We start from the raw sequence: 23,905 nt of genomic DNA, 5'->3' as shown, positions 1-23,905 counted from the left end.
CGGCTTCAGTCTGCAATGGTCTGCATGCAAATCGTTATCAAAAATGCTGTGTATAAACGCGAAATAAAAGGTGAGAACGCGACACCAGTTTGCCGTTTTATGTGACTGTGGTCATCTAAACATGGCCAAAGTCTGCATGCTGTCTTGTAGGCTAAACAAACCATCAGGCAACGTGTGCACCAAAGGACCTGCGCTGCACGGATGCTGTCTAGCAGATACACACAAACAATGACAGATGGAGATGGGCACAGTGGAGTGGCAAAGAATCACTTATGCGTTTGCGATGTCATTAACTCATTCCCCGCCATTGCCGTCTACCGACATCTTTTAACAGACATCTTTTAACCTCTCTCTCTCTCTCTCTCTCTCTCTCTCTCTCTCTCTCTCTCTCAAAAAAATAAAAAATAAAAAAATAAACTTGACCACTATTCCTTCAGAAGTTGTAGCTGTCATAGACTGTTGCATAGTTGATTGCTCTATTGCTGACAGAAATGTGTTATTGTAAGTCGCTTTGGATAAAAGCGTCTGCCAAATGACCTAATGTAATGTAACAGGCAACGCATCCTTGCCATTGACGTCTCTGGACGGCAATAAGTGTTTTCACCGTCATGTGATAGATGGCTCAATTACTCACCTTGTGAAATAGTACAACATGTCTAAAGGTGTACAGGATCGACCACGATTGTCTAACAAAACCAGGAAGCAGAAAAAAGCAACAATCTCCCATCAGAAAAGGTCCATAGCACAGCTCCATGGCACGGCGCAAACGCTGGTCCAGCAGCTTTTATCGATACGGGATTGGACTCCATTCACTCAAACGTGAAGGATTTTGTTTTCACCATGCACCACGCAACCTGCACGCAACACGTCCACAAGTCACTTGTCCTCAGGAAATAGCAATCCATTTACTAAACTCTTGACACCGTGTAAATTTCAGCCGGTAGATTGCTCCTGACATACAGTAGCCTACACAGACAGCGGGGTGAATCTCTTTCTCACACCGGTGTTACGGTAAAAGCTGTGCCCACGGGCGAGTTTGACCGTAAGCCTTAAGGGGAAACAAAATCATTATGGGGTTCATAGTTGAGTGTAACACCGCAGTATCCGCCATCAAAGGCATTTATTCGGGTCAGGAGCCGTGAAGATGACTTACAGTAATTTACAAAAATGCCTTTTCCTCCGCTTTCTGGTCAGAGACTGCTGTTTTTAGTGAAAACGACCTACATTCAGGTGTCGATAACTAAAGAACGCATGAAGGTAAAATCAACCCCCCCCCCATGAAAGTCTAGGCTCTTTTACGATCTTTACGTAGTCATAGAAGAAAATATTCTGTGGGTCTTGGAAAATTTATGAAAATGATCAAAAACCCTGGCGGTTGCTAGTGACTTGAAAAACTGTGCTGGAGAATGAGTTAAGCACTAACCGATTGGATGCAGTGCAACATGCAGATGCGCAAGGCTCCCACTGTGACCAGATTCACCAGATACAGCCCACATTTAAACCAGAAATTACTTTTCTGAGTCCAGTTGTGAAGCCTAGCTGGAAGAAACAGCCTTTTTAAGCAGTCATTCACCTCTCAGCAGTGTACACACACACATGCACGCATGTGCATGTGCACACACATGCACACTTCCTCAGTGTGAGAGCAGAGGCATAGTCTGATCCTGCGTTTGTCAACACATTGCGAATCGCTGATTGGTACGCTGAACGGCAAGCTGCTACACTGATGTCTTGCTGAGTTAACCTTTCTCTACACCCAGGCCTGTACATATTTAGCAGGAGAGGAGACATCAGGGCAGGCTGGAGGAGACACCAGTGCAGGCTGGAGGAGACACCAGTGCAGGCTGGAGGAGACACCAGTGCAGGCTGGAGGAGACACCAGTGCAGGTTGGAGGAGACACCAGTGCAGGCTAGAGGAGACATCAGTGCAGGTTGGAGGAGACATCAGTGCAGGCTGGAGGAGACACCAGTGCAGGCTAGAGGAGACATCAGTGCAGGTTGGAGGAGACATCAGTGTAGGCTGGAGGAGACACCAGTGCAGGCTAGAGGAGACATCAGTGCAGGTTGGAGGAGACACCAGTGCAGGCTGGAGGAGACACCAGTGCAGGCTAGAGGAGACATCAGTGCAGGTTGGAGGAGACATCAGTGCAGGTTGGAGGAGACATCAGTGCAGGTTGGAGGAGACATCAGTGCAGGTTGGAGGAGACATCAGTGCAGGTTGGAGGAGACATCAGTGCAGGCTGGAGGAGACATCAGTGCAGGTTGGAGGAGACATCAGTGCAGGTTGGAGGAGACATCAGTGCAGGTTGGAGGAGACATCAGTGCAGGTTGGAGGAGACATCAGTGCAGGCTGGAGGAGACATCAGTGCAGGTTGGAGGAGACATCAGTGCAGGCTGGAGGAGACACCAGTGCAGGCTAGAGGAGACACCAGTGCAGGCTAGAGGAGAGACATCAGTGCAGGCTAGAGGAGACACCAGTGCAGGTTGGAGGAGACATCAGTGCAGGTTGGAGGAGACATCAGTGCAGGTTGGAGGAGACATCAGTGCAGGCTGGAGGAGACACCAGTGCAGGCTAGAGGAGACACCAGTGCAGGCTAGAGGATACACCAGTGCAGGCTAGAGGAGACACCAGTGCAGGTTGGAGGAGACATCAGTGCAGGTTGGAGGAGACATCAGTGCAGGTTGGAGGAGACATCAGTGCAGGTTGGAGGAGACATCAGTGCAGGCTGGAGGAGACACCAGTGCAGGCTGGAGGAGACACCAGTGCAGGCTGGAGGAGACACCAGTGCAGGCTGGAGGAGACACCAGTGCAGGCTGGAGGAGACACCAGTGCAGGCTGGAGGAGACATCAGAGCAGGCTGGAGGAGACATCAGTGCAGACTAGAGGAGAGACATCAGTGCAGGCTAGAGGAGACATCAGTGCAGGCTGGAGGAGACATCAGTGCAGGCTGGAGGAGACATCAGTGCAGGCTAGAGGAGAGACATCAGTGCAGGCTAGAGGAGAGACATCAGTGCAGGCTAGAGGAGAGACATCAGTGCAGACTAGAGGAGAGACATCAGTGCAGGCTAGAGGAGACATCAGTGCAGGCTGGAGGAGACATCAGTGCAGGCTGGAGGAGACATCAGTGCAGGCTGGAGGAGACATCAGTGCAGGCTAGAGGAGAGACATCAGTGCAGGCTAGAGGAGAGACATCAGTGCAGGCTAGAGGAGAGACATCAGTGCAGGCTGGAGGAGACATCAGTGCAGGCTAGAGGAGAGACATCAGTGCAGACTAGAGGAGAGACATCAGTGCAGGCTAGAGGAGATACATCAGTGCAGGCTAGAGGAGAGACATCAGTGCAGGCTAGAGGAGAGACACCAGTGCAGGCTAGAGGAGAGACATCAGTGCAGGTTGGAGGAGACATCAGTGCAGGCTAGAGGAGAGACATCAGTGCAGGCTAGAGGAGAGACATCAGTGCAGGCTAGAGGAGAGACATCAGTGCAGGCTAGAGGAGAGACACCAGTGCAGGCTGGAGGAGACATCAGTGCAGACTGGAGGAGACATCAGTGCAGGCTGGAGGAGACATCAGTGCAGGCTAGAGGAGACATCAGTGCAGGCTAGAGGAGAGACATCAGTGCAGACTGGAGGAGACATCAGTGCAGGTTGGAGGAGACATCACTACGGAGCCGGGACGATACAATGCTCTTATAATAAATGGCGATGAAAATCACACGAACGCAAATGAAACCTCTTTACAACACACACACACACACACACACACACACACACACACACACACACACACACACACACACACACACACACACACACACACACACACACACACACAACAAACATGCGGGTAGAGAGACAGACAGGCAGATTGTGTGGAAAAAGTGTCTGAATCATATCTATGGCTGCTTTATAGTTAGTTTAATTTGCTTCAGTCGGATTTGGGCAATTATTTTAAATGCGAGGACGCATTGCTATTAATCTGCTGTCATCCTGCCTCATATTCCCAGGTGAGCGTGTTTCTGCTCTGTTTCCCCCTCTCTCACTGCTTAACCTCAACGCTGTTGTGTGTGTGTGTGTGTGTGTGTGTGCGCCGAGCCGCATGTCAGACAGAGCTCTCTCTCTCCGTCTGTCGGTCTCTCTCACCATTAAACTAGCAAATTAAAATGACAACAATCACGTGAAAGATCACCCAACAAAAGCAACCGACGGTGGCCTCAATCACAGATAGCCCATATATTCGTCCCATCGCCCAACCCTACTGTATAGCCTAAATAATAGTGAACCAATACATATAGATAGATAGATAGATAGATATATAGATAGATAGATAGAGTGTGCATGCTTGTGAACATTATTTCTTAGCACATTTATTGTAAACTCAGCTTAACAAATTGTATTTTAAATTTCCTTGACTTTCCAGGTTTCTCATGACCATACGAACCTGAAATTAGTTTGGATGTACTTGTACTGTTCAGTAACTTGCAAAATAGTCTTAAAAACCAAGATGAAAAAGAATATGATAAGATCGTGGATCGTGATCCTGGCTGAAAAAATCGTGATATGATATTTTTGCCATATCGCCCACCCCTAGTGCAGGCTGGAGGAGACAGCTGTTTGTTTGGAGGTATACTGAAGCATTGCAGATGCGGTGGTGTTGTAGTGTTGAGCACAGTGACCAGGGACTTTCCACAACTGTTCTTGAGACGTGTGTGTGTCACAGCAGTATGCCACTTTAGCCTCAGCACTTCTGCCAAAGGCTTTGTGGCTGCTTGTGAAATAGGGATGGTTTTCATCTTGTATTCAGACAGCGTTTTGCTCTGACAGTGCTATCTATCCAGTTGGAACTCGAATCCATGGCTAGTTCACTAATACTCATTACACAAACTGAAGCCAAATGGAGCCACTGCCCCTGCTGCCAGTGCTGAATTAATGGAATTGTAGCAGCAGCAATAATGTAATGCATTGGTGGTTGTCTTGGACAAAATCATCATGAGTCAACAAGTGCTGCTCTTGTCCTTGTCATTACCCATTTGCTAATGCCTTTCACTTTTGCCTGGTTCCTAGCCTACTTTACTACTCTATAGCGCCACCTGGATGTCAGACAAAACATACAGGAACTATCCTGCTACTTAGCCTACTTTTGAGCTTTTCATGGAAACTGCTCTCATAAAACAGCTTCCATATGCATGCTGCTGTGATTTCACTGTTTTATTTCTGTGAGCCTGAGTGCACATGAGTCAATGGATAAATAAAAGGCTTTGGCACTCCTGTGGCACTCCTCTCTCACATACCATGCTTGAAGTAGCCGAAACCATCAGGGTCGACCCTGATGGCTGTTGTGATGGACAGGGCTGGAGCAGAGCTCAAGATGGCTGGCCCTAGCATGATGAGCATAGCAGTGGTGTTGGAGAGCAGTGTTGGTGTGCTGCAGAGTTTGAGCTCAGGTGTGCCTTGAGATTGAACTTGACAGATGTGTAAAACCGCCTCAAACAAATAATTACATTCATTGATGTTTTGTTTTTTTATATATTTTTTTCCCTCAAATTTTTTTATCCCATTTTTATCCCCCGTTAGTGCTAATTAAAATGTATTTATCTTGGTTGCTGCTCCACCCTCTGCCAATCTGGGGAGAGCCGAAACTGGCTCCATGCTTCCTCCGAGACATGGGCAGTAGCCAGCCGCTTCTTTTCACCTGACAGGGGAAGCTTCACCGGTAGGACATAGGCAGCACGTGGGAGGATCACGCTATTCCAACGAGTTCCCCTCCCTCCGAACAGGCCCCCCTAACGGCCAGAGGAGGCACCACATCAGCGACCAGGATATTACATGTTTTGGTGTGGGGTTCCTATATGAAGGAAACCCCCAGGGGGCATGGGGAGAACATGCAAACTCCACACAGAAAGGCCCTTTTGACAACCCCATGTGACCACCCCTAAACGATCCATACCATCCATGATTGTATCACGATTATTTTTCATGTTGGTTAAAGTCTATTTTACAAGTTACTGAACAGTACAACTCGGGCTGAGCGATGTGGACCAAACATCATAGCGCTGTATCTTTAGGCTGAATGGCGATACATATCTTGGTATTTCGTGCTACAAAGTGGCTAAATTTTCATTAGTAACTCAAAGCCACATGTAAGATGTCACTTTCATTAAAACAAGACTGATCAAAATAAAATGCAAAGACGGGGGTTCCTTCCCTGACTATTTGTTTTGACAATATATTTACACGGATATATTTTTGATAAATAAATCGATAAATAAATAAAAATCAATTGTTAAATTCGTTGTCAACGAATTGCATTATCGATTCATTGGGTTGTGATCCGTTGGGTAGCGGGGCTATATAATTATTGTGCTTGCTGGTAGGCAAGCACAATCTTGGAATCTCTCATACGTATTCTTCTCCTTTCTTCTGGTGTTCGCCATTTCTCCTACAGTTTTCACACTACCAGTGGTGTTCCTGACCATGCTCGCGCTAGCAAAACACAGTCAGACAGCATGGCTGCCTGCGTTCGGTAAAGCAGCTTCTTCAGTCTAATTCATTATATTGCAGGAACACAGATGCACCCCCCCCCCCCCCCCCCCCACACACACACACTTTTCCACGCTAACATTGATGTACACAAGTCAAGTTTTTGCGTATTCATGAAGACACTGGGATTGGTTAAAAAGTCTTGAGACAAAGAAGATGGGGCGTTTTAGCCAGGTTGTTTTTAAATGAACTGACATTTAGGACATTCTATCTCTCCAGTCCTGTCATTTACCTCACTCTCCTCTCTCTCTTTAACTCTACCTTGCCTTTCCCCCCTTTCCTCTTACCTGCTGGCCATCCCTGACCCTGTACACGATCTCTGATCATCTATATTTCCTTCCTTTTGTGCAGTGTCCCTTTTTAAATGCATATGAGCTTGGAAGGCGTTTTGTATGCTCTTTTTAGGATTATGCGGCATATCACAGTGTATGTGAATGTTTTTGATCATTTCCACGTTCTTTCACTTTCTCTCATCAGAAAAACCTGCGCACCCTTAACCTGTCCAATATATTTGATTCATCGTTGCACATGAGCTGCCCAGGTTTGCCCTATCTGGGAAATACCAGGGACATTTGCCATGCAAAACAAAGGTATTCTTATTCTCTCTCTCTCTTTCTCTCTCTCTCTGCCTCAGATATCTGGAGTCTAGGTGTGATCCTGTTCATGTTGGTATGCGGCCAGCCGCCCTTCCAGGAGGCCAACGATAGTGAGACCCTCACCATGATCATGGACTGTAAATACACTGTACCAGCCCACGTCTCCAACGCCTGCAAAGAGTGAGTGATGTGTGCGCGCGCGCACACACACACACACACACACACACACACACACACACACACACACACACACACACACACACACACACACACACACACACACATCTTTAAATACTCAACAGCTCAAGAGCAAAAAAAACAACTCCTCATTGTTTGATGAATATATCTTATCTGTGTCGATTCCCAACCCTGTCTGACCTGGATTATGGCAGAATTTAGCACTTTTATACTGTGTATATATATATATATATATATATATATATATATATATATATATATGTATGTATATATATATATATATATATATATATATATGTATGTATGTATGTATATACAGTATATATATATATATATATGTATGTGTATATATACATATATATATATATATATATGTATATATATGTATGTATATATGTATATATATACCCCCTCCCCCCCAAAAGTCAGCTATTAGCCTAGTTCACATCCCACCCAAATCAGCCATTTTGTGTCTAGTAAAACAGGTGCAAGCAAGATATCGATTCAAGCCCCGGGACTGGGACACCTAAATGGGTCCAGTGCCGGGGCTTGAATCAATGTCTTGCTTGCAGGGACTGTATATAATCGGTACTGGTTTTATTTGGACTCCTCTGTGCCCTAGTTGTTGGCTTCCAGTGACTACCATAGGCCTGGATCTAGGGCTGGGCGATAAAACTATCTCGATAATTTTTCCACGATGATAAAATTATGAACTGTAATGTCGATAGTCATTTCATTTTTTTAACCAATCCCACAGCAGAGAAACAAGCGCGTGCTACATGAACAGCCAATCCCACAGCAGAGAAACAAGCACATGCTACATGAACAGCCAATCCCACAGCAGAGAAACAACTGCGTGCTTCCGCAATCTCGGCTCCTCCTCCCACTCAAAACAACAGTCTGCAGCTCTCCAAATTATCCAGCTCCAGCCTCCAGCAGTCTGCAAAATGAGGAAATTAGCAGTTCAAGCGAAACTGATGGTTGTTTACTCTAAAAACTGCCCTGGATCAGTTTACTGAGTTTATCAGTCAGTTGTCTCTCTGACGAAGCACAGACCAGCGTTCGGTGCGAGAAGAGCGTGGTGACGCGAGGTTAGTGCAAAATATGTCAGCAGCCAGTCCTCAGCATTACGTGGCACAAGAGCATGCGTTTACGTTATCATGCTACTGCAACTAGCCGGACCCAGGAGGATTCAGCGAGGACCACATTGTGTGCATCACAACAGACAGTGTTGCAACGTAGTGAAGAAGGCATGCAGCAGCCCTAAACAACTGGACACGACTGCAGTGTTTTGGTCACCGCGGCTCCACCTATATCCATCGGTAAGCTATTAGTGTTAACTCAAACATTTGTTGTAGGCGTACATGTATTAGAATTTGTCGTGTTGCACACTTTGAATGATGACAATGAATGACAAATGATGATTCAGGTGTCCATATTTTAATAAAGGGTTCTGCAAGCAAACGTGGGATATTGTTTTAGATTACCCTACATACAGAAGCTGAGGTTATCATAACATAACATATGATACGTTCTAGTATGCAAAGCTTGTGAATGATTTCCCTGTATTGCTGGCTACTGCTGGCTAACATTGGTATAGAAAAAGAAAAGCAGTGAGCTCAGTTGTAGCCAATCTGTATACAAAATTGCAAAATAGGCTACTGTTCACTGTTCAAATAACCAAATAAATATTCAAGTAACACCAGAAAATATCTTATCTTATCTGTAGTGTTAAGATCATCTTTTATTTCTTCATGTCATCATCAGTGACTGTTGCTGAGTTGTTTTTACTTTATTCTCTATATTGTCTTTCTATGTATCTTCAGAGAAAGTGGAAGAGACAACACTCTTGGAAAAAGAAGAGGGACCCAGCAGCAGCTCAAGAGGAGCACAAACTCCCCCCACACAAGTTGGCCACAGAGTCGCCTACAAGATGGGGGTCACGTCAAAAGATGGTGGGGCGAGTGCTGGAACAGGAGATTGTTGTCACTTATCAATTCTGACAATAAATATATAAACCGTAATTAACCTTCTGGTTTCTTTTGGGTCTAAGGAACTGTAAACTGTAAATAATAAACTGTAAACTGAACATTATTATTATTAATAAATATATATTGTGATAAATATCAACATCGATCAATATAAGAAACCATATCATGACAAAAATGTTGGCCATATCGCCCAGCCCTATCTGGATCTAATATGTATTGCTGAGTATCTGCCGAGGTCTGTCTCATTCTCTCTCACACCAGTGTTTTTCTCTCCCCATTTGTCTGTGTTCCTCTTTCCTCCTCTCCGTCCCGTACCACTACATCCCTCCATGTATAGTTGTCTCTTCCCTCTGCTTGAGGGTGAACACGTGTCTGGCCCATAGTCAACAGACAGTATGCCGTATGTGGTCTGGAGGACAGCCAGTTCCATTAAGCTGATATGGGGCTGCACTGTCGCCCTCCAGTCCATTCTTCTACTTGTATAACAGTTGGTGTTCTATTTCAAACTTCTAAAAACTGCAGTCACTTCATTTGATTCTGCACCAAATATCTTACATTGATATAGTCTCGCTGGCCAGCCTCCTCTCCCTTCCGTCCGAGGAGTCTGGCACCATGGAAACAGGCAACAGGGATAAACCCTCCCCTGCTCTACAGCTGCTCTCCCATTGGAGCGACTGTTTCGGTGGCAGCCGGATGTCCGCTCTCAGCTTATTACAAACTCTGTCATTGGCTCCGACCATGTCAATCAGAGCGGCTTCCGCTCCCTCCTCCCTGTGTGTCGCTGTAAATAGTGCCCTGCCGCCTCAGTGAAAACAACAACGCCAACTAGCTAGCAAGCTAACAGCAGAATCCTACCTGCTAGCTCATTGCTACATGCTGAAAACGGCAAGTTGTATTGTTGAAAACTATTTTCCAAGGGCACTGCCGCTAAGCGCTGTCCATCGCAATCCCACTATGGAGACCTGCGGTGCCAGACTCCTCAGACGGAAGGGAGAGCAGGCTGGCCAGCGAGACTAACATTGATAAGAACCGACGGCTAACAGGTTGTTCCACTGCAACACCATGGCGGCAGCGCTCTTGTAAAAAAAGCACAAGAGCGTCGTATCTTGCCTTCAATACTCTTTGCGCTAGAGCCGGGAACCTGCGTAATGTTAGCTTAGCTTAGCTGCAAGCCACATTATTGCTTACAGCTCAACAACCGGCCAACGGATTTTAAAGCTGATGGGCTTATTGATAAGAGCGTGGCTCGAACTGGTTAACAAGCAAATGTTTTGGTCACTCAGTGGCGTTTTGAGCCTGGCAAAGTGGTTACAGCAGCAGGCCTTGGGCTTAGCTAATGTAGCTAACCACTAGCTAGCTAGTTATCATGCTAGCCCGTCCTCAGTCGGAATTGAATTGACATTAATTATCACTATAGCATTCCATTGAGTCATACGTCATGGTTCCATTTTAGCAACAGCTCATTTTTGGAACTTGAGCACAAAATGTGGTTAACACGTTAATTGCCAACAACGAGTTGAGTCGTCAAACACAATCCAGTTGAGTCGTCAAAAAATATATATATATTTTTTTGACGGTGCTACGTGGATCAATGCCCCCCGCGTCTCCTATGGAGATATTGGAAGTATTGAATGTGTATAATCTATTTTACCGACCAGCTAGGTGGTGACGGTCCTCTCCCGACAGAGATAAAGTCAACCAAAAGCAGCCGCCTCCCGCGGCTGCTTCCTCCAAGGAAGGAAATCAAGGAAATGGCTTGGCGATTTTACAGTCAGAAACGAACGAGCCTCATTCTCATACTGTAGGCGGGGACGCTTTCGCGCTGCTGCGGTGGGGGGTTCCAGAAATGGACTGTGTGGGCAGCATAAAGCCTAGAGTCGCACGGGGCTTCATCGGGGCTCTCAAACCCAAGAGACGAGTGAGACCTATCCACACTCGCTGCCAGGGAGGCAGGCTGCTCAAACTCGCTGCCAGGGAGGGACGCTGCTCAAACTCCCAGCAGCAGAGCACTCACTTGTGACAAACGCAGGCTGAAAGCCACTAGACACGCCCACGGAGGGAGGAGTTGAAGGAGAGGGCGTTCGGAACTATATTGTTTGGATGTCTGATCTCTCACTGATGCCAAAAATAAATGGTTAAAGTGACTGTTTGATTGAATTTCACAAAACTGCGATTATCTCAGCTTCCTGTCTCAGACGCTAAAACCATGCTGTACTCAACGGCTAATATCTACATAACTACTAACTCTACAAACTAACTATTTTAGACAGAGAAAGCACACATTCTATTAGTACTTTTGTGAACTTTGTGTTGACAAACTCCAAGCAGAAAAGAATCCTCTGCTCTTGTAAAATGAGCCAGAATCCTCAAAAAAACGGCTTGGCAAAAGCTACCTACAGCAAAAAAAAAACGGCTGGCAGTCAATGTGTTAATTGTCAAAAAATATTTTGGTGAACAGTGTGGCTAATGAACATGGTCAGGACATAACTCAGATTAAATATCTTTAAAGATATAGTCTTATATATCTCGAGTAGTCTCACTTGAACGCCGAGTGAATCGGCGAGTGTTGTCTTGAGGATTATAGTCTGTGCAGGCCGGGGCTGATCAGGAAGTGAAATGAAATGGTTTGCGGCAGCCACTTCAGCCATATTTACAAAATTACTTTCAAACAAACGGTTAGACTATAACGAGAGATGTTCGCGAGAGTAGATAAATGACAATATTGGTTCGGCCCCCGGCAACAATCTGGGTCTCTCATGTGGGCCCCCATGAAAAATAGTTGCCCATCCCTGGCCAAGAGGAAGGTTTTGGAGGTCGCCTGGTTGCCACTGAAAACTCCAGTAGCCAAACTCCATCCATGTAGAGGTCTCCAACCCGACCCGACCCCAATGGGACCCGAGACTGTATGTGGGGTTTTTCCCCGCGCATGGTGGTTTCTCCTGAAGCGTTATGTCACAGGCTGGGTACACACAGCCATCTCCCTCTGTTGAGCACTGCTCTCTCTCTCTCTGTCACTGGTGCTGAAAGACGCACAGTGCCAAGACGGGCCTTTTTCATTTCATTTTACTACTTCATTTTCTGTTGTACAAATAATAAAGAGAACATCAAGTCATTTATGAATGTAGTATCTGCCGTTTCTGACCAGCAAAATGGAAAATGCCTGATTTTTATTTTCTGTTTCTGAAAAGAAAATGGAATGACCAAAAAATACACGCAGACCAGAGGCTATGGGCCCTATCTTCCCAAAAGCGGTAACTTAGCGTTTGTGCTCGTTTAACGCCGTGCACAATGCAAATTGGGGGCGAGCACAAGCGCATGCCTGTTATAATTGTACTGGGCATAGGCGTGCCACATGCCAAAGCAGGCGTTTCAGCGCTAAAATGTGGGGATAGATGGCATTATCCTATCGTCAGCAGTGCACAATTACTTTGCGCTAAGAGCTTTGAAAAGGACCTCTTACGTGCTAAATACCTCACTGCACTGGAGCGCACCATAATCTCCGCACAGCGCAGCGCAGAAACGTCATTACGCACGGACGTGCCACCCCAGTACATCAAATTCTGCTGCTAAAACTGGGTAATCAGCAGATTATTCGGTGAGGCAATCAACTATAATTCACTGAGAAATGTTTATCACATTGCAAGGAAGGGTTATGGTAAATTAATTGAGAAAACCTGTACATTGTAGCCTACTTGCAATAGGCTATTCACCTTCACCTGCTATAACCCGGAGGGTCTTTGGCATCACAGCCGATCTGGCACAAGCCTCGGCACGAGTCGGGTTTTAATTGAGTCCACTGTAAATCCTCAAATCTTTTCTTTTGTCTCCGCCGTTTACCCGCTGCAAACACGTTTCTATTGTCCCACCCCAGTCAACAAAATAACCCGAATTGCATTGCAATTGAATCAAAACTCAGATGTTTTTAACAGGTATATGATGTGATGGTGTCGTTATGAGATAGGGATAATATATTACATTACATTTACATTACGTCATTTGGCAGACGCTTTTATCCAAAGCGACTTACAATAACACATTTTTTGTCAGCAATAGAGCAATCAACTATGGAGCACAGTCTATGACAACTACAACTTCTGAAGGAACAGTGGTACAAGTTTAGGTTAGTGGTACAAGGTTAGTTTTTTTTTAAGAAAGAGAGAGAACGAAGTTAGATCAAGAAGGGCCCAGATGGAGCCTGAAAAGGTGTGTCTTTAGTCTTTTCCGAAAGATCGGCAGTGATTCAGCTGTCCTGACCGAAGGTGGAAGCTCGTTTCACCATTGAGGTGCCAGGGACGAGAAGAGTCGAGATCGGGATGAGCGACTTTTGAGCCCCCGTAGCGAAGGAGGGGCGAGGCGACCTGCACTGGTGGAGGAGCGAAGGGAGCGGTGAGAGGTTTGGAACCTGACCATGGATTGCAGGTACCGGGGAGCTGACTGGTGTACTGCCCTGTAGGCCAGTACCAGTGTCTTGAATTTGATGCGGGCCGAGATGGGAAGCCAGTGGAGCTCCTGGAAGAGGGGAGTGACGTGAGAGAATTTGGGTTGGTTGAATATCAGACGGGCTGCAGCGTTCTGAATGAGCTGAAGCGGTCGGATGTCGGTGGCAGGTAGGCCGGCCAGGAGCACGTTGCAGTAGTCCAGGCGGGAGGAGACAAGAGACTGGACCAGGAGTTGAGTCGCTTCTCTTGTGAGAAAGGGACGGATTTTGCGGATGTTGTAGAGAGAGAACCTACAGGAGCGCGCTGTAGCAGCTATGTTGGCAGAGCAAGACAGCTGGTTGTCAAGGATCACCCCAAGGTTCTTAGCTGTTTGGGAGGGAAGTACAGTGGTGTTGTCAATGGAGATGGAGAGATCTGCGAGAGGGCAGTCTTTTCCTGGGAGGAAGAGTAGCTCGGTCTTACCAAGGTTGAGCTTGAGGTGGTGGGCAGACATCCAGTCGCCAATGTCTTTGAGGCATGCAGAGATGCGAGCCTCGATTTGAGTGTCAGAGGGGGGGAAGGAAAGGAAAAGCTGGGTGTCATCAGCATAGCAGTGATAAGAAAAGCCATGAGAAGAGATCACATAGGCAAGAGATCTGATATAGAGAAGGAAAAGTAAGGGGCCCAGGACTGAGCCCTGGGGGACACCGGTGGTAAGAGGACAGGATCTGGAGAGGGACCCTCTCCATGAGACCTGGTATGAGCGGTTCGAGAGGTAGGAAGCAAACCAGGAGAGTGCAGAGCCTGAAATGCCGAGGTCAGACAGAGTGGAAAGAAGGATTTGGTGGTTGACTGTATCGAAGGCAGCAGACAGGTCAAGGAGGACAAGAACAGAAGAGAGGGATGAGGCCTTAGCAGTGTGAAGGGCCTCTGTGACAGCAAGAAGAGCTGTCTCAGTGGAGTGAGTGGCAGAAGCCACACTGATTGATTACAGGCCTAGCAGAGCAGTTGGCTCCAGACAGGAGCTGGCAGGGGAAAAGTCCCTTCAAGCACTTTGTGAAGTCCAGCTGTAGAGCTGACAAATCCTGGCCTGGTTCAAAGCATCCTGATTCCTGATCTCACATTCTGTTTCGCTCTACGTATCAGTCTGGATTCCACAACTCCAAGCAATGTTGTGTATATATTGTTGCACAGTTGAGTTAACACCAATTGTGATTTCGCTAAATCACAATTGTGAATCTTTTCCAAAATTATAAATTGTAGAATTTTAGCATATTGGCAACATGGAAACATTTCATTTAGTTTACAATGTCCACTGTAGTTAAAAAGAAAAAGTCAAGATGTTGATAAGATATCATAAGCGCAGTAAAATAATTTCCTCTAATCATTTAATAATCAACATAATAATATCTAGCTAATACCTAAAATACACTACAAGTGTTTCCCTCTGATTTTACATAGGATTCCTAGTTGGGCTCAGTCTGTCTTTGTTGACTGTAGTCTGCAGTTGTTGTGGGCAGTTGTTATGCCAATTAGCAGCAAAATCTGTTAGTGTATTATGGGTACAGATTTCTAATCGTCAAGTGTAAATTGCCTCCCGACTCCAGTCAGAGCCAGTCAGAGCCACAACGATTATATCAAACATGTTTGAATTTCTCTTGTAGTGTAAACTGGTGCAACGACCTGACTCAACTCAACTCACACGTGCATGTGGAATCCTGTCAATATCCAATGAAAAACTAGGAGGCAATGAGCCAAAAGCAGTCAAATAGCTAGTCTTCATACAATAGATATTTCTGATAACAAGGTACACGTGAATGAGGGAAGCAAAGACGCTATGCCGGTTGCTCACGGTTAAGTCAGAAAGAATAAAACCGAAACTTCCCGTTACGAATTTCAAAATAAGAGTATACCATTGCAACCGTTTTGTGTGTGTGATCCGAAATACCCCAAGTACCAAAGAGGAAATAAAGAACACAATTGCATAGACACCTGTTTTAAATTAACGTAATGTTGTGGCTTCGAAAAGTCAATTTTAACCCGTAGTGAGTCATGCAGTAATACATTGGTGCTTTTATTTTGAAACTTAAATGATGTCTAGCTTCCATATGGTTAGTATGGTCACGTCAGGTTGCTGGTTATTTGTGTTGTGGGTTCAAGACGATACCGTCTTCTAACTTGAAAGACGTGAGTTTGGTGGGCGCACAGTCGGTAGTGTATTTTGATCTGTGATTCGTGTAATGTATTTCAGTGAGTTTTTCAGTCGTGATAAAAAGTCTTAATGAACCAGTCGTGTAGTGTAAACTCCCAGTCTTTTCATAATCACAGTTGAGATTTCAAAGTCGGCTAGTGTATCTAGGCTACAGTATAAGTGATTGGGACTATTATTTTAGCTGTAATCCAGTGTCTTCTCATCTTTTCTCCTCCCAGAGTGGGATTAGGATAGATAACTGACAGTAATCTGAAGTTCAACAGAATGGCTTTGTGGATTATTGAATTCTGTCATCTAATTTGATATGACATTAGATTAAAATACACAGAGGCCGTGGTAATGCTGGACTCACTGGAACACTGACAATGCCATATGGACCAGGAGGGAGATAGAGGGTGGATTCATTGACATCACTGTTATATAACATCAGGGCATAAGACTGCAGTGGTATTTTTACAATTCGTATTTTTACAATTCATATTTTTAATCGCTGCTGTCATGATAGCTGCTTCACGGTGAATTATGCTCAGTGATCACAGTTGTGTGTAGTGGTGTTACAGATGCAAGGTGTGTAGTGGTGTTACAGATGCAAGGTGTGTAGCGGTGTTACAGATGCAAGGTGTGTAACGGTGTTACAGATGCAAGGCGTGTAGTGGTGTTACAGATGCAAGGTGTGTAGTGGTGTTACAGATGCAAGGTGTGTAGTGGTGTTACAGATGCAAGGTGTGTAGCGGTGTTACAGATGCAAGGTGTGTAGCGGTGTTACAGATGCAAGGTGTGTAGCGGTGTTACAGATGCAAGGTGTGTAGCGGTGTTACAGATGCAAGGTGTGTAGCGGTGTTACAGATGCAAGGTGTGTAGCGGTGTTACAGATGCAAGGTGTGTAGCGGTGTTACAGATGCAAGGTGTGTAGCGGTGTTACAGATGCAAGGTGTGTAGCGGTGTTACAGACAACTCAGTTAGGTGCCTGAGATGAGAGCGAGAGACGGAGGTTGGTGAGGGTGACGGTACCAAAAATAAGAAGTGGGAAAAGATGCTTATGGGTGTCACATGTTGCATAGCGATACTCTGTGCTTTTTCCCTCCGCTGTTTTTTTACAGAAGCTGATGTGATCACATTGAAGTTAGGGTGACTAGGAATGACAAACTGAAGACAAGCACATTACAAAACAACTCATAATCTTTTTAAACCCGTTTTAGGGGCATCCTGCATGGACCCCAAGTCACCAGTGAAATTGACCCAGGACTCTTGTGTGTGCAAGGAAATATAATGTACCAAACAATATTGGATTATCATTGTATTTTAGCTGTTAATAAAAAGGCCACACATTTAAATAGCAGCAAAACACTGATGATATTGCTTCTGCATGATAGAAGAGTGTGACAGGAGGTAGAACAGAAGACAGATTCAATGAGGGATTTAAATAAGGGATCAACCCATGCAGTCAAAATACTTGGCATTGCCTGTACAGATCACCAGACAACTGAGCCACCATGCCACCCGCCTCCTGTTATTTTTTGATTTGGGACATTTCTAGCTCAATGCTAGTGATTATTGTCTGGTTCATGAATTGTAGCAGTAATGGAGAAGAGTAAAATAGAAAGAAATGCTTAAACAAGTAAGTTACCAATGACTATGTTTTGGTAGGTTAAGCCAGAGGGGGTTGAAACAAGAAGTGGTAGTTCTCTCACTGGTAAAGTAGAAGCGGTAGTTCTCTCACTGGTAAAGTAGGAGCGGTAGTTCTCCTACTGGTAAAGTAGAAGCGGTAGTTCTCTCACTGGTAAAGTAGAAGCGGTAGTTCTCCTACTGGTAAAGTAGAAGCGGTAGTTCTCTCACTGGTAAAGTAGAAGCGGTAGTTCTCTCACTGGTAAAGTAGAAGCGGTAGTTCTCTCACTGGTAAAGTAGAAGCCGTAGTTCTCTCACTGGTAAAGTAGAAGCCGTAGTTCTCTCACTGGTAAAGTAGAAGCGGTAGTTCTCTCACTGGTAAAGTAGAAGCGGTAGTTCTCTCACTGGTAAAGTAGAAGCGGTAGTTCTCTCACTGGTAAAGTAGAAGCGGTAGTTCTCTCACTGGTAAAGTAGAAGCGGTAGTTCTCTCACTGGTAAAGTAGAAGCGGTAGTTCTCTCACTGGTAAAGTAGAAGCGGTAGTTCTCTCACTGGTAAAGTAGAAGCGGTAGTTCTCTCACTGGTAAAGTAGAAGCGGTAGTTCTCTCACTGGTAAAGTAGAAGCAGTAGTTCTCTCACTGGTAAAGTAAGCATGCAAACACTTATTGAGGCATGCCACCTTCTCTGACACAAACAAAAACGGAAAAGCTGTAATGTGTCTGCCTTTGTGTGTTTTTTACCACTATTATGTGGACTCTTTGGTACAAGTGAAAAGAGCATGCATTGTTAACACGTTCACTGCCGTGGACGAGATATCTCGTCAAGCAGAAACCAGCGGTTGACTGCCGTGGACGAGATATCTCGTCAAAATTTTTTTTTTTTTTTTTTGACGGTGGGACGTGGATCTAACCCTTTTACATCTCTTATAAAAATATGGGAGCCACCGAACGTGTACAACCCATTCCACCGACCCACTAAGTGGCGACAGTGCTCTCCAGACTAGAAAAAGCCGAGCCAAAACTGCAGGGGAAAGCACGAGGAAACCATTCTCATACTGTAGAATGGTTTGGCGAAAACGCTTTCGCGCTGGCGCACAACGGTGGCGCACAACGGTGGGGGGTTCCAAAAATAGACTGGGTGCAACACACTTTGAAACACGCAGCATAAATAAGCCCAGAATCGCAAAAGCTTCATCAAATCTCTCAACCGAAACCCCAAGAAATGAGCGAGCCCATCCAGACTCGCCCGACGAGGGGCAGCCAGGCAGCACAGACAGCAGAAACTCGCTTGTGACACACCCGCTGCAGCCACGGAGGGAGGAGGAGAACACACACGGAGGGAGGAGTTTGAAGGAGAGGGGGGTTTCCTGCTGTTATGGAGGAAATTACTGTTCAAAACTATTGTTTAGATGTCTGACGTCTTACTGATGCCAAAAATAAATGGTTAAAGTGACTGTTCTATCGAATTTCACAAAAAGGCATTTATCTCAGCTTAAATTTTCAGATGCTGAAACCATGCTGTATTCAACTGCTAATGCCTACATAACTACTAACTCTACAAACTAACTCTTTTAGACAGAGAAAGCACACATTCTATTAGTTCTTTTGAGATATTTTGTGTTCACAAAATCCTAACAGAAAATAATCCTCGGCTCTTGAAAGATGAGCCAGAATCCTCAAAAAAAAAACTTGGCAGAAGCTACCTACAGTAAAAAAAAAACTGTTGGCAGTGAATGTGTTAAGATGCTTATATCATGGTGGATCAAGAGAGGGGAGAGTCAGTGTAAACAGTGTGGCCACTACAAGAACACCAGTGGTGTTGTCTACGTGCTACGCAGGTATACGCAGTATACACACTGCGAAATGACTCAGATTTGCGTATGCGCACTGGGAAATGCGCTATGATACGTATTGTTTTCAATTTCCATTCATAAAATTCACCCTGTGCGCTCTGGCCAGGTCGCTCTTGGAAAAGAGGTTTTAATCTCAATGAGTTTTTTTTACCTGGTTAAATAAAGGATATTGATTGATTGATTGATTGTGTGTTACCCTATGTTCACACACAGCACCCACCCAAGCCTTGCCTTTACCCACGCTTTTAAATAGGCGTCCTTTTTAGTCAATGAGGCTGTGTACACCAGGGCGCCCCAACGTGAACCTTCCGTGTACCCACGCCTCGCCTGAGTCACAGTATACCCTCTGGAAAAAGGTAGACTACACCACTGAAGAACACGTGTTGTTTCTGCAGACATCTGCTCTCACTCTGACTACTGGTGGCTAATTGGGACCGCGGAGCTTGTCCGCTTCCATATTTTGTGACTGTGAAACAGCCACTATCCAGAGGGATAGACGCACGCAAGGAATCAGACAAACAAAACACAGGGAGAAAGACATTGTTTGTGTGTGTGTTTAGCCACTTTCAGACATGAACTCTGGGTCAGCTCAGGGTTGCTTCCCCTGAGCCTGACCCGGGCAATACGTGAAGTGTACCCTTTCAGACATGAGGCATGTTGCTTTCATACATACAGCACTCTGGAGGGCAGGGGGACCGACTGGCCCATGTCACTAGGCTAGGATGAGGTCTCAGAGCCGGGTCGTAGGAGGGTCTCGGGGGCGCGCATAGCTCTCCAAATTGTGTTCATACATACACCACCACCCGGGTCCCCTCAAGGCATGTGTGAAAGGGGCAAGACACGCTTTGTATGAGTGAGTGAAACAATGAACGTGTGCAGAAGACACAAGAGAAAGAGGGGTAGCAAATGAGAGAACAAAGAAAGAGAAAAGAACATGATAGAACGGAAGAAAGTTGGATGTTGAGAATGGTGCGGGAGGCCTCTGCTTTCCCTGGAATCCAATCATCTTTGTTTTGTGTGACAGTCTGATCCACCATTTGTGGCACAGCAGGGAAATCCACAGCCCCAGAGAGCTGTTGATGCAATAGTAGAGAAATGAAGGTATTTGAGACAAGAGCTTTATGCAGCCCCAGTGTATTTTATTTAGCTGGAGACACCCTGTAAGGAGGCATTATTTTAAACCCAAATAGAAAGCAAAATACGGTATTCTCTCCATTGTCCATCAGAGTCCCCCAGATATTGCAAAGGCTGGTGATCATACTTTATACCACAAAAATTCAGTCTCATCCTTCTCATCTCATCTCATCCGCAGTTTTCATGAATCATTAGCTTTACTGAAACACACAGTCTAACAGAACAGATTATCGCTGGACAATCTTTTACCAGTCATCAAGCAAATATAAGTCAGAGCTACGCTAGCCATTGAGAAGCCACTAGTATGGGCCCTGCATTATTGAGATTTTTCAGAGCCCCAATGCAAACAAATGGTACAAAACACTTTCAATGTTTCACATTTTATTCTTGTTCAGATAATAAAACCACTTGGAATAGAAACACTAGTCCAATGGAAAAACCGTATTGCTTTCATAACTCTATCCCCATACCCTCATTCGGTGTTTTTCTTCTCTTTTTGCCATGCCGTTATCGCTGCTCTGACTCTTGGCAGATTCAGGTCAGTTGGGGGTGAGACATTTCACTCATGTATGCCTGTGCCTGTCCAGTGGTGTAGTGGAGGGTAGACACAGGTAGACGGTGTCTACTTACTTATTTTTCAAACGGATTTGCGTCTACTCACTTCTAAGGCCATGTCCACACGGAGACGGAAGCGATCTTTTTTTTTTTCGTTTCAGAAAAGTTTTCCATAAACATGGAAACGTTTCAAGAAATGTGTGTATCCACATGAAACCACTGAAACCGCTGTAGAATAACAGAGAAAGACAATCTCGTCAATAATGGCATACAACCTCTAGGGGCGCACAGTCTATAATGTGTATCTCACTGTAGCAGCAGCTTAAACCCTTGGCTTTGCGGGGAGGTTTGCCATGTCGATGAATAAAATGATGAAACCTACAGTATACAGGCAAATGCAGAGCTGTTCAGCAGGGCTGATGGTCTCCCTGTAGCCTACAATATAGAACGTTAACTATCGGTGACATTCCTGATATCATCCACTTCCATGATCTTTAGACATGTTGCAAACACATCCCAGCGTATTGGCCGCTCCTGCACATCACAGCACAGGCTAAATGATGCAACATAAATATAAATTATATAAACTCATGGCATAAATGTGTTTTTATTGGAAAAAGTCGCGTCAAGTAAGCTAAAGTCTTGTTGGAGTGGACACGAGCGGATATCCGCGTGTTCCTCAAACCTCTCACTTCCCTATTCACGTTGTATTTACGAGGGCTATATATAGGGCAAGAGAGTATGTTGGTTACACTCAGGGTTTAGATTTCATTTCATTTCATTTTGTCCAATATTAAAATATTCCAGAATTCCATGTTGTATTAAAAATAAATATAATTTCTATCTAACACGTTAAGCCTGATTTTGTTTGTGTTTATTGTAAAAATGTAGCCGCCGCTAAGCCTTCTGGGAAATATCCGATGAAGGGAGGGGAGGGGTGGATGGGTAGAGTCAGCTGTGTGGAGCCCTGAGGATGTTGTAGGCTACACGCTGTTCTCCGTGTCCACTTGTTGCTGACGGTGGTAATAGAGGAGCATTATATTTTGCTGCAAGATCCCCACTGCTGTAGCACGAACGTTACTGCCATGATTGTTATTGTTGCTGGTGGAGAGAGGTGGGGCTATGGCGTCATCGTTTCAGGAAAGATGCGTATGGGTTGTAAACACGGAAATGCAAGGGTGGCGTCTTCAGATTTAATCACTCTGGGACCCGTTTTGAAAAATTAGCGTATACGGCCAGAACGTATAGTCCCAGAACGCGGTTCCATCTGGACGAAACGGCTATATGACAAAAAACTTTAGCGGATACACCTAAAGTCGTCTCCGTGTGGACATGGCCTAAATCTCCTTTGATAAGCATCCATTCAAGTTTTTTTCTCTTTTCTGCCTAAAGTCTCTGCCGGGCAGATTGAGATTCCACCAGGAAACATTGCATTACGACCGCAAGGCCAGGTGGACGCAGCCTTTCTAGTGAACACCTGTGACCACCAGAGGCGTCCCCGAAGCGGCTCTCCGCTCTGCTCGACTAAACAAATCGGCCTGTGTATTTTCGCTTCTTTCAAGAGTTGCGTTAAGTAGCACAGAGCAGATCGAGCTGGGCAGGAATTCATGAGAATAATCAAATAAAAGATCCTGTCGATTTTCGAAATAAAACCTGTTACTCTATGTCAAGAGAGAAACAGTCACACATTGGGGCGGGCAATTTAGCCTGCTTTCTATAATAATGCATCCCTCAATTACTTGAATGCTTCCATTATTTTGGCAGCTACTTGGGTTCAAATTAACTTAGTGAGTTGGTTTGAAATGTGTGTATCAATGAACTAAATTCAGAAATGTTCAGGTTACATGTAGCCTATAATTCAATCAAAATGTTGTTTTTGTAGACACCAATAATGACTGCCCAGCAAATGTAGTTTAAACTAGTAAGTATAGTTAAGTATATATATATATATATATATATATATATATATATATATATATATATATATATATATATATATACTTAACTAGCATCCATACTAGCATATATATATATACTGTATATATATATATATATATATCAAAAAGCGGCTGGGGGGGAAGTGGGCCGTAAATTAGTCTACCCACCTCTCCAGGGACCACTACACCACTGCCTGTGTCTCATAAAACTTCATCGCTGTTTATAACACTTGAGAAACTCACTTTTACTAATCATAATAATTATCTGTTGTTTAGTTAGGGGAAGGCCGAGGTCTATTGTAATAACTTAAGACAAGTTGATCGAGTGAAATGGCAACACAATGTGTGACAGAAGACTGTATTGTCAGAAATATGGCAAGTTTTGGACCACTTCAGACAGTAGGCAGAGACCGAAAAGGGGGATTTTCACTTTGTAGTTATCAGGGAGTCCTCATATGTGTCTACCTTTCCCTACTTTCTGGGTGGGTCCTTCCCATCTGTTTTTATCTTTGAATGGTGGGAATAGACAGAATCTGTTCTTTTTTTGGGTCATTATGTTTTGTGGATTCTGTCAGACCCAAGCCCAACACTGCCTACAGTGGCCACCATTATAAATGACCTCTGCCCTGAAGAATGAAATGTCTCTCTTTAAATGACATCACATCTGGGGTGACATTTAACTCTATTTTAAACTCTAATTGCTGAATATTCAAGTGATCGCGCGTGGTATGGGTTTGTTGGCAGCTCCAGCTACATGGAGGGTAGTGTGCAGCTAAAGCCAGGAGACTGCACTTTCATAGGCATCTAGCCGCAGGCTTGCTGGGGTGGACTGTTGTTAATTGGATGACTGGCTGGTGTTTGTCATAGGCCTAG

The 23,905-nt window shown here is 44.9% G+C and overlaps 1 protein-coding gene across 1 annotated transcript in view; it reads left to right on the top strand.

Annotated features, from left to right (window-relative positions):
- Window positions 1-23,905, top strand: part of snrka (SNF related kinase a) — a gene marked incomplete at its 3' end in the record, with an annotated part of 142,314 nt that overhangs the window by 53,659 nt on the left and 64,750 nt on the right. The window contains exon 3 of the mRNA XM_083649811.1: window positions 7,171-7,312. Coding sequence (XP_083505937.1) covers window positions 7,171-7,312 — 142 coding nt within the window. The remainder of the gene's footprint in view (window positions 1-7,170; window positions 7,313-23,905) is intronic.

The sequence above is a fragment of the Poromitra crassiceps genome (assembly GCF_964638095.1).
Source record: "Poromitra crassiceps genome assembly, chromosome: 1".
Classification (NCBI taxonomy): Eukaryota; Metazoa; Chordata; class Actinopteri; order Beryciformes; family Melamphaidae; genus Poromitra; species Poromitra crassiceps.
Note: the sequence above shows the minus strand (reverse complement) of the source record. Positions and strands in the feature narration are given on the sequence as shown.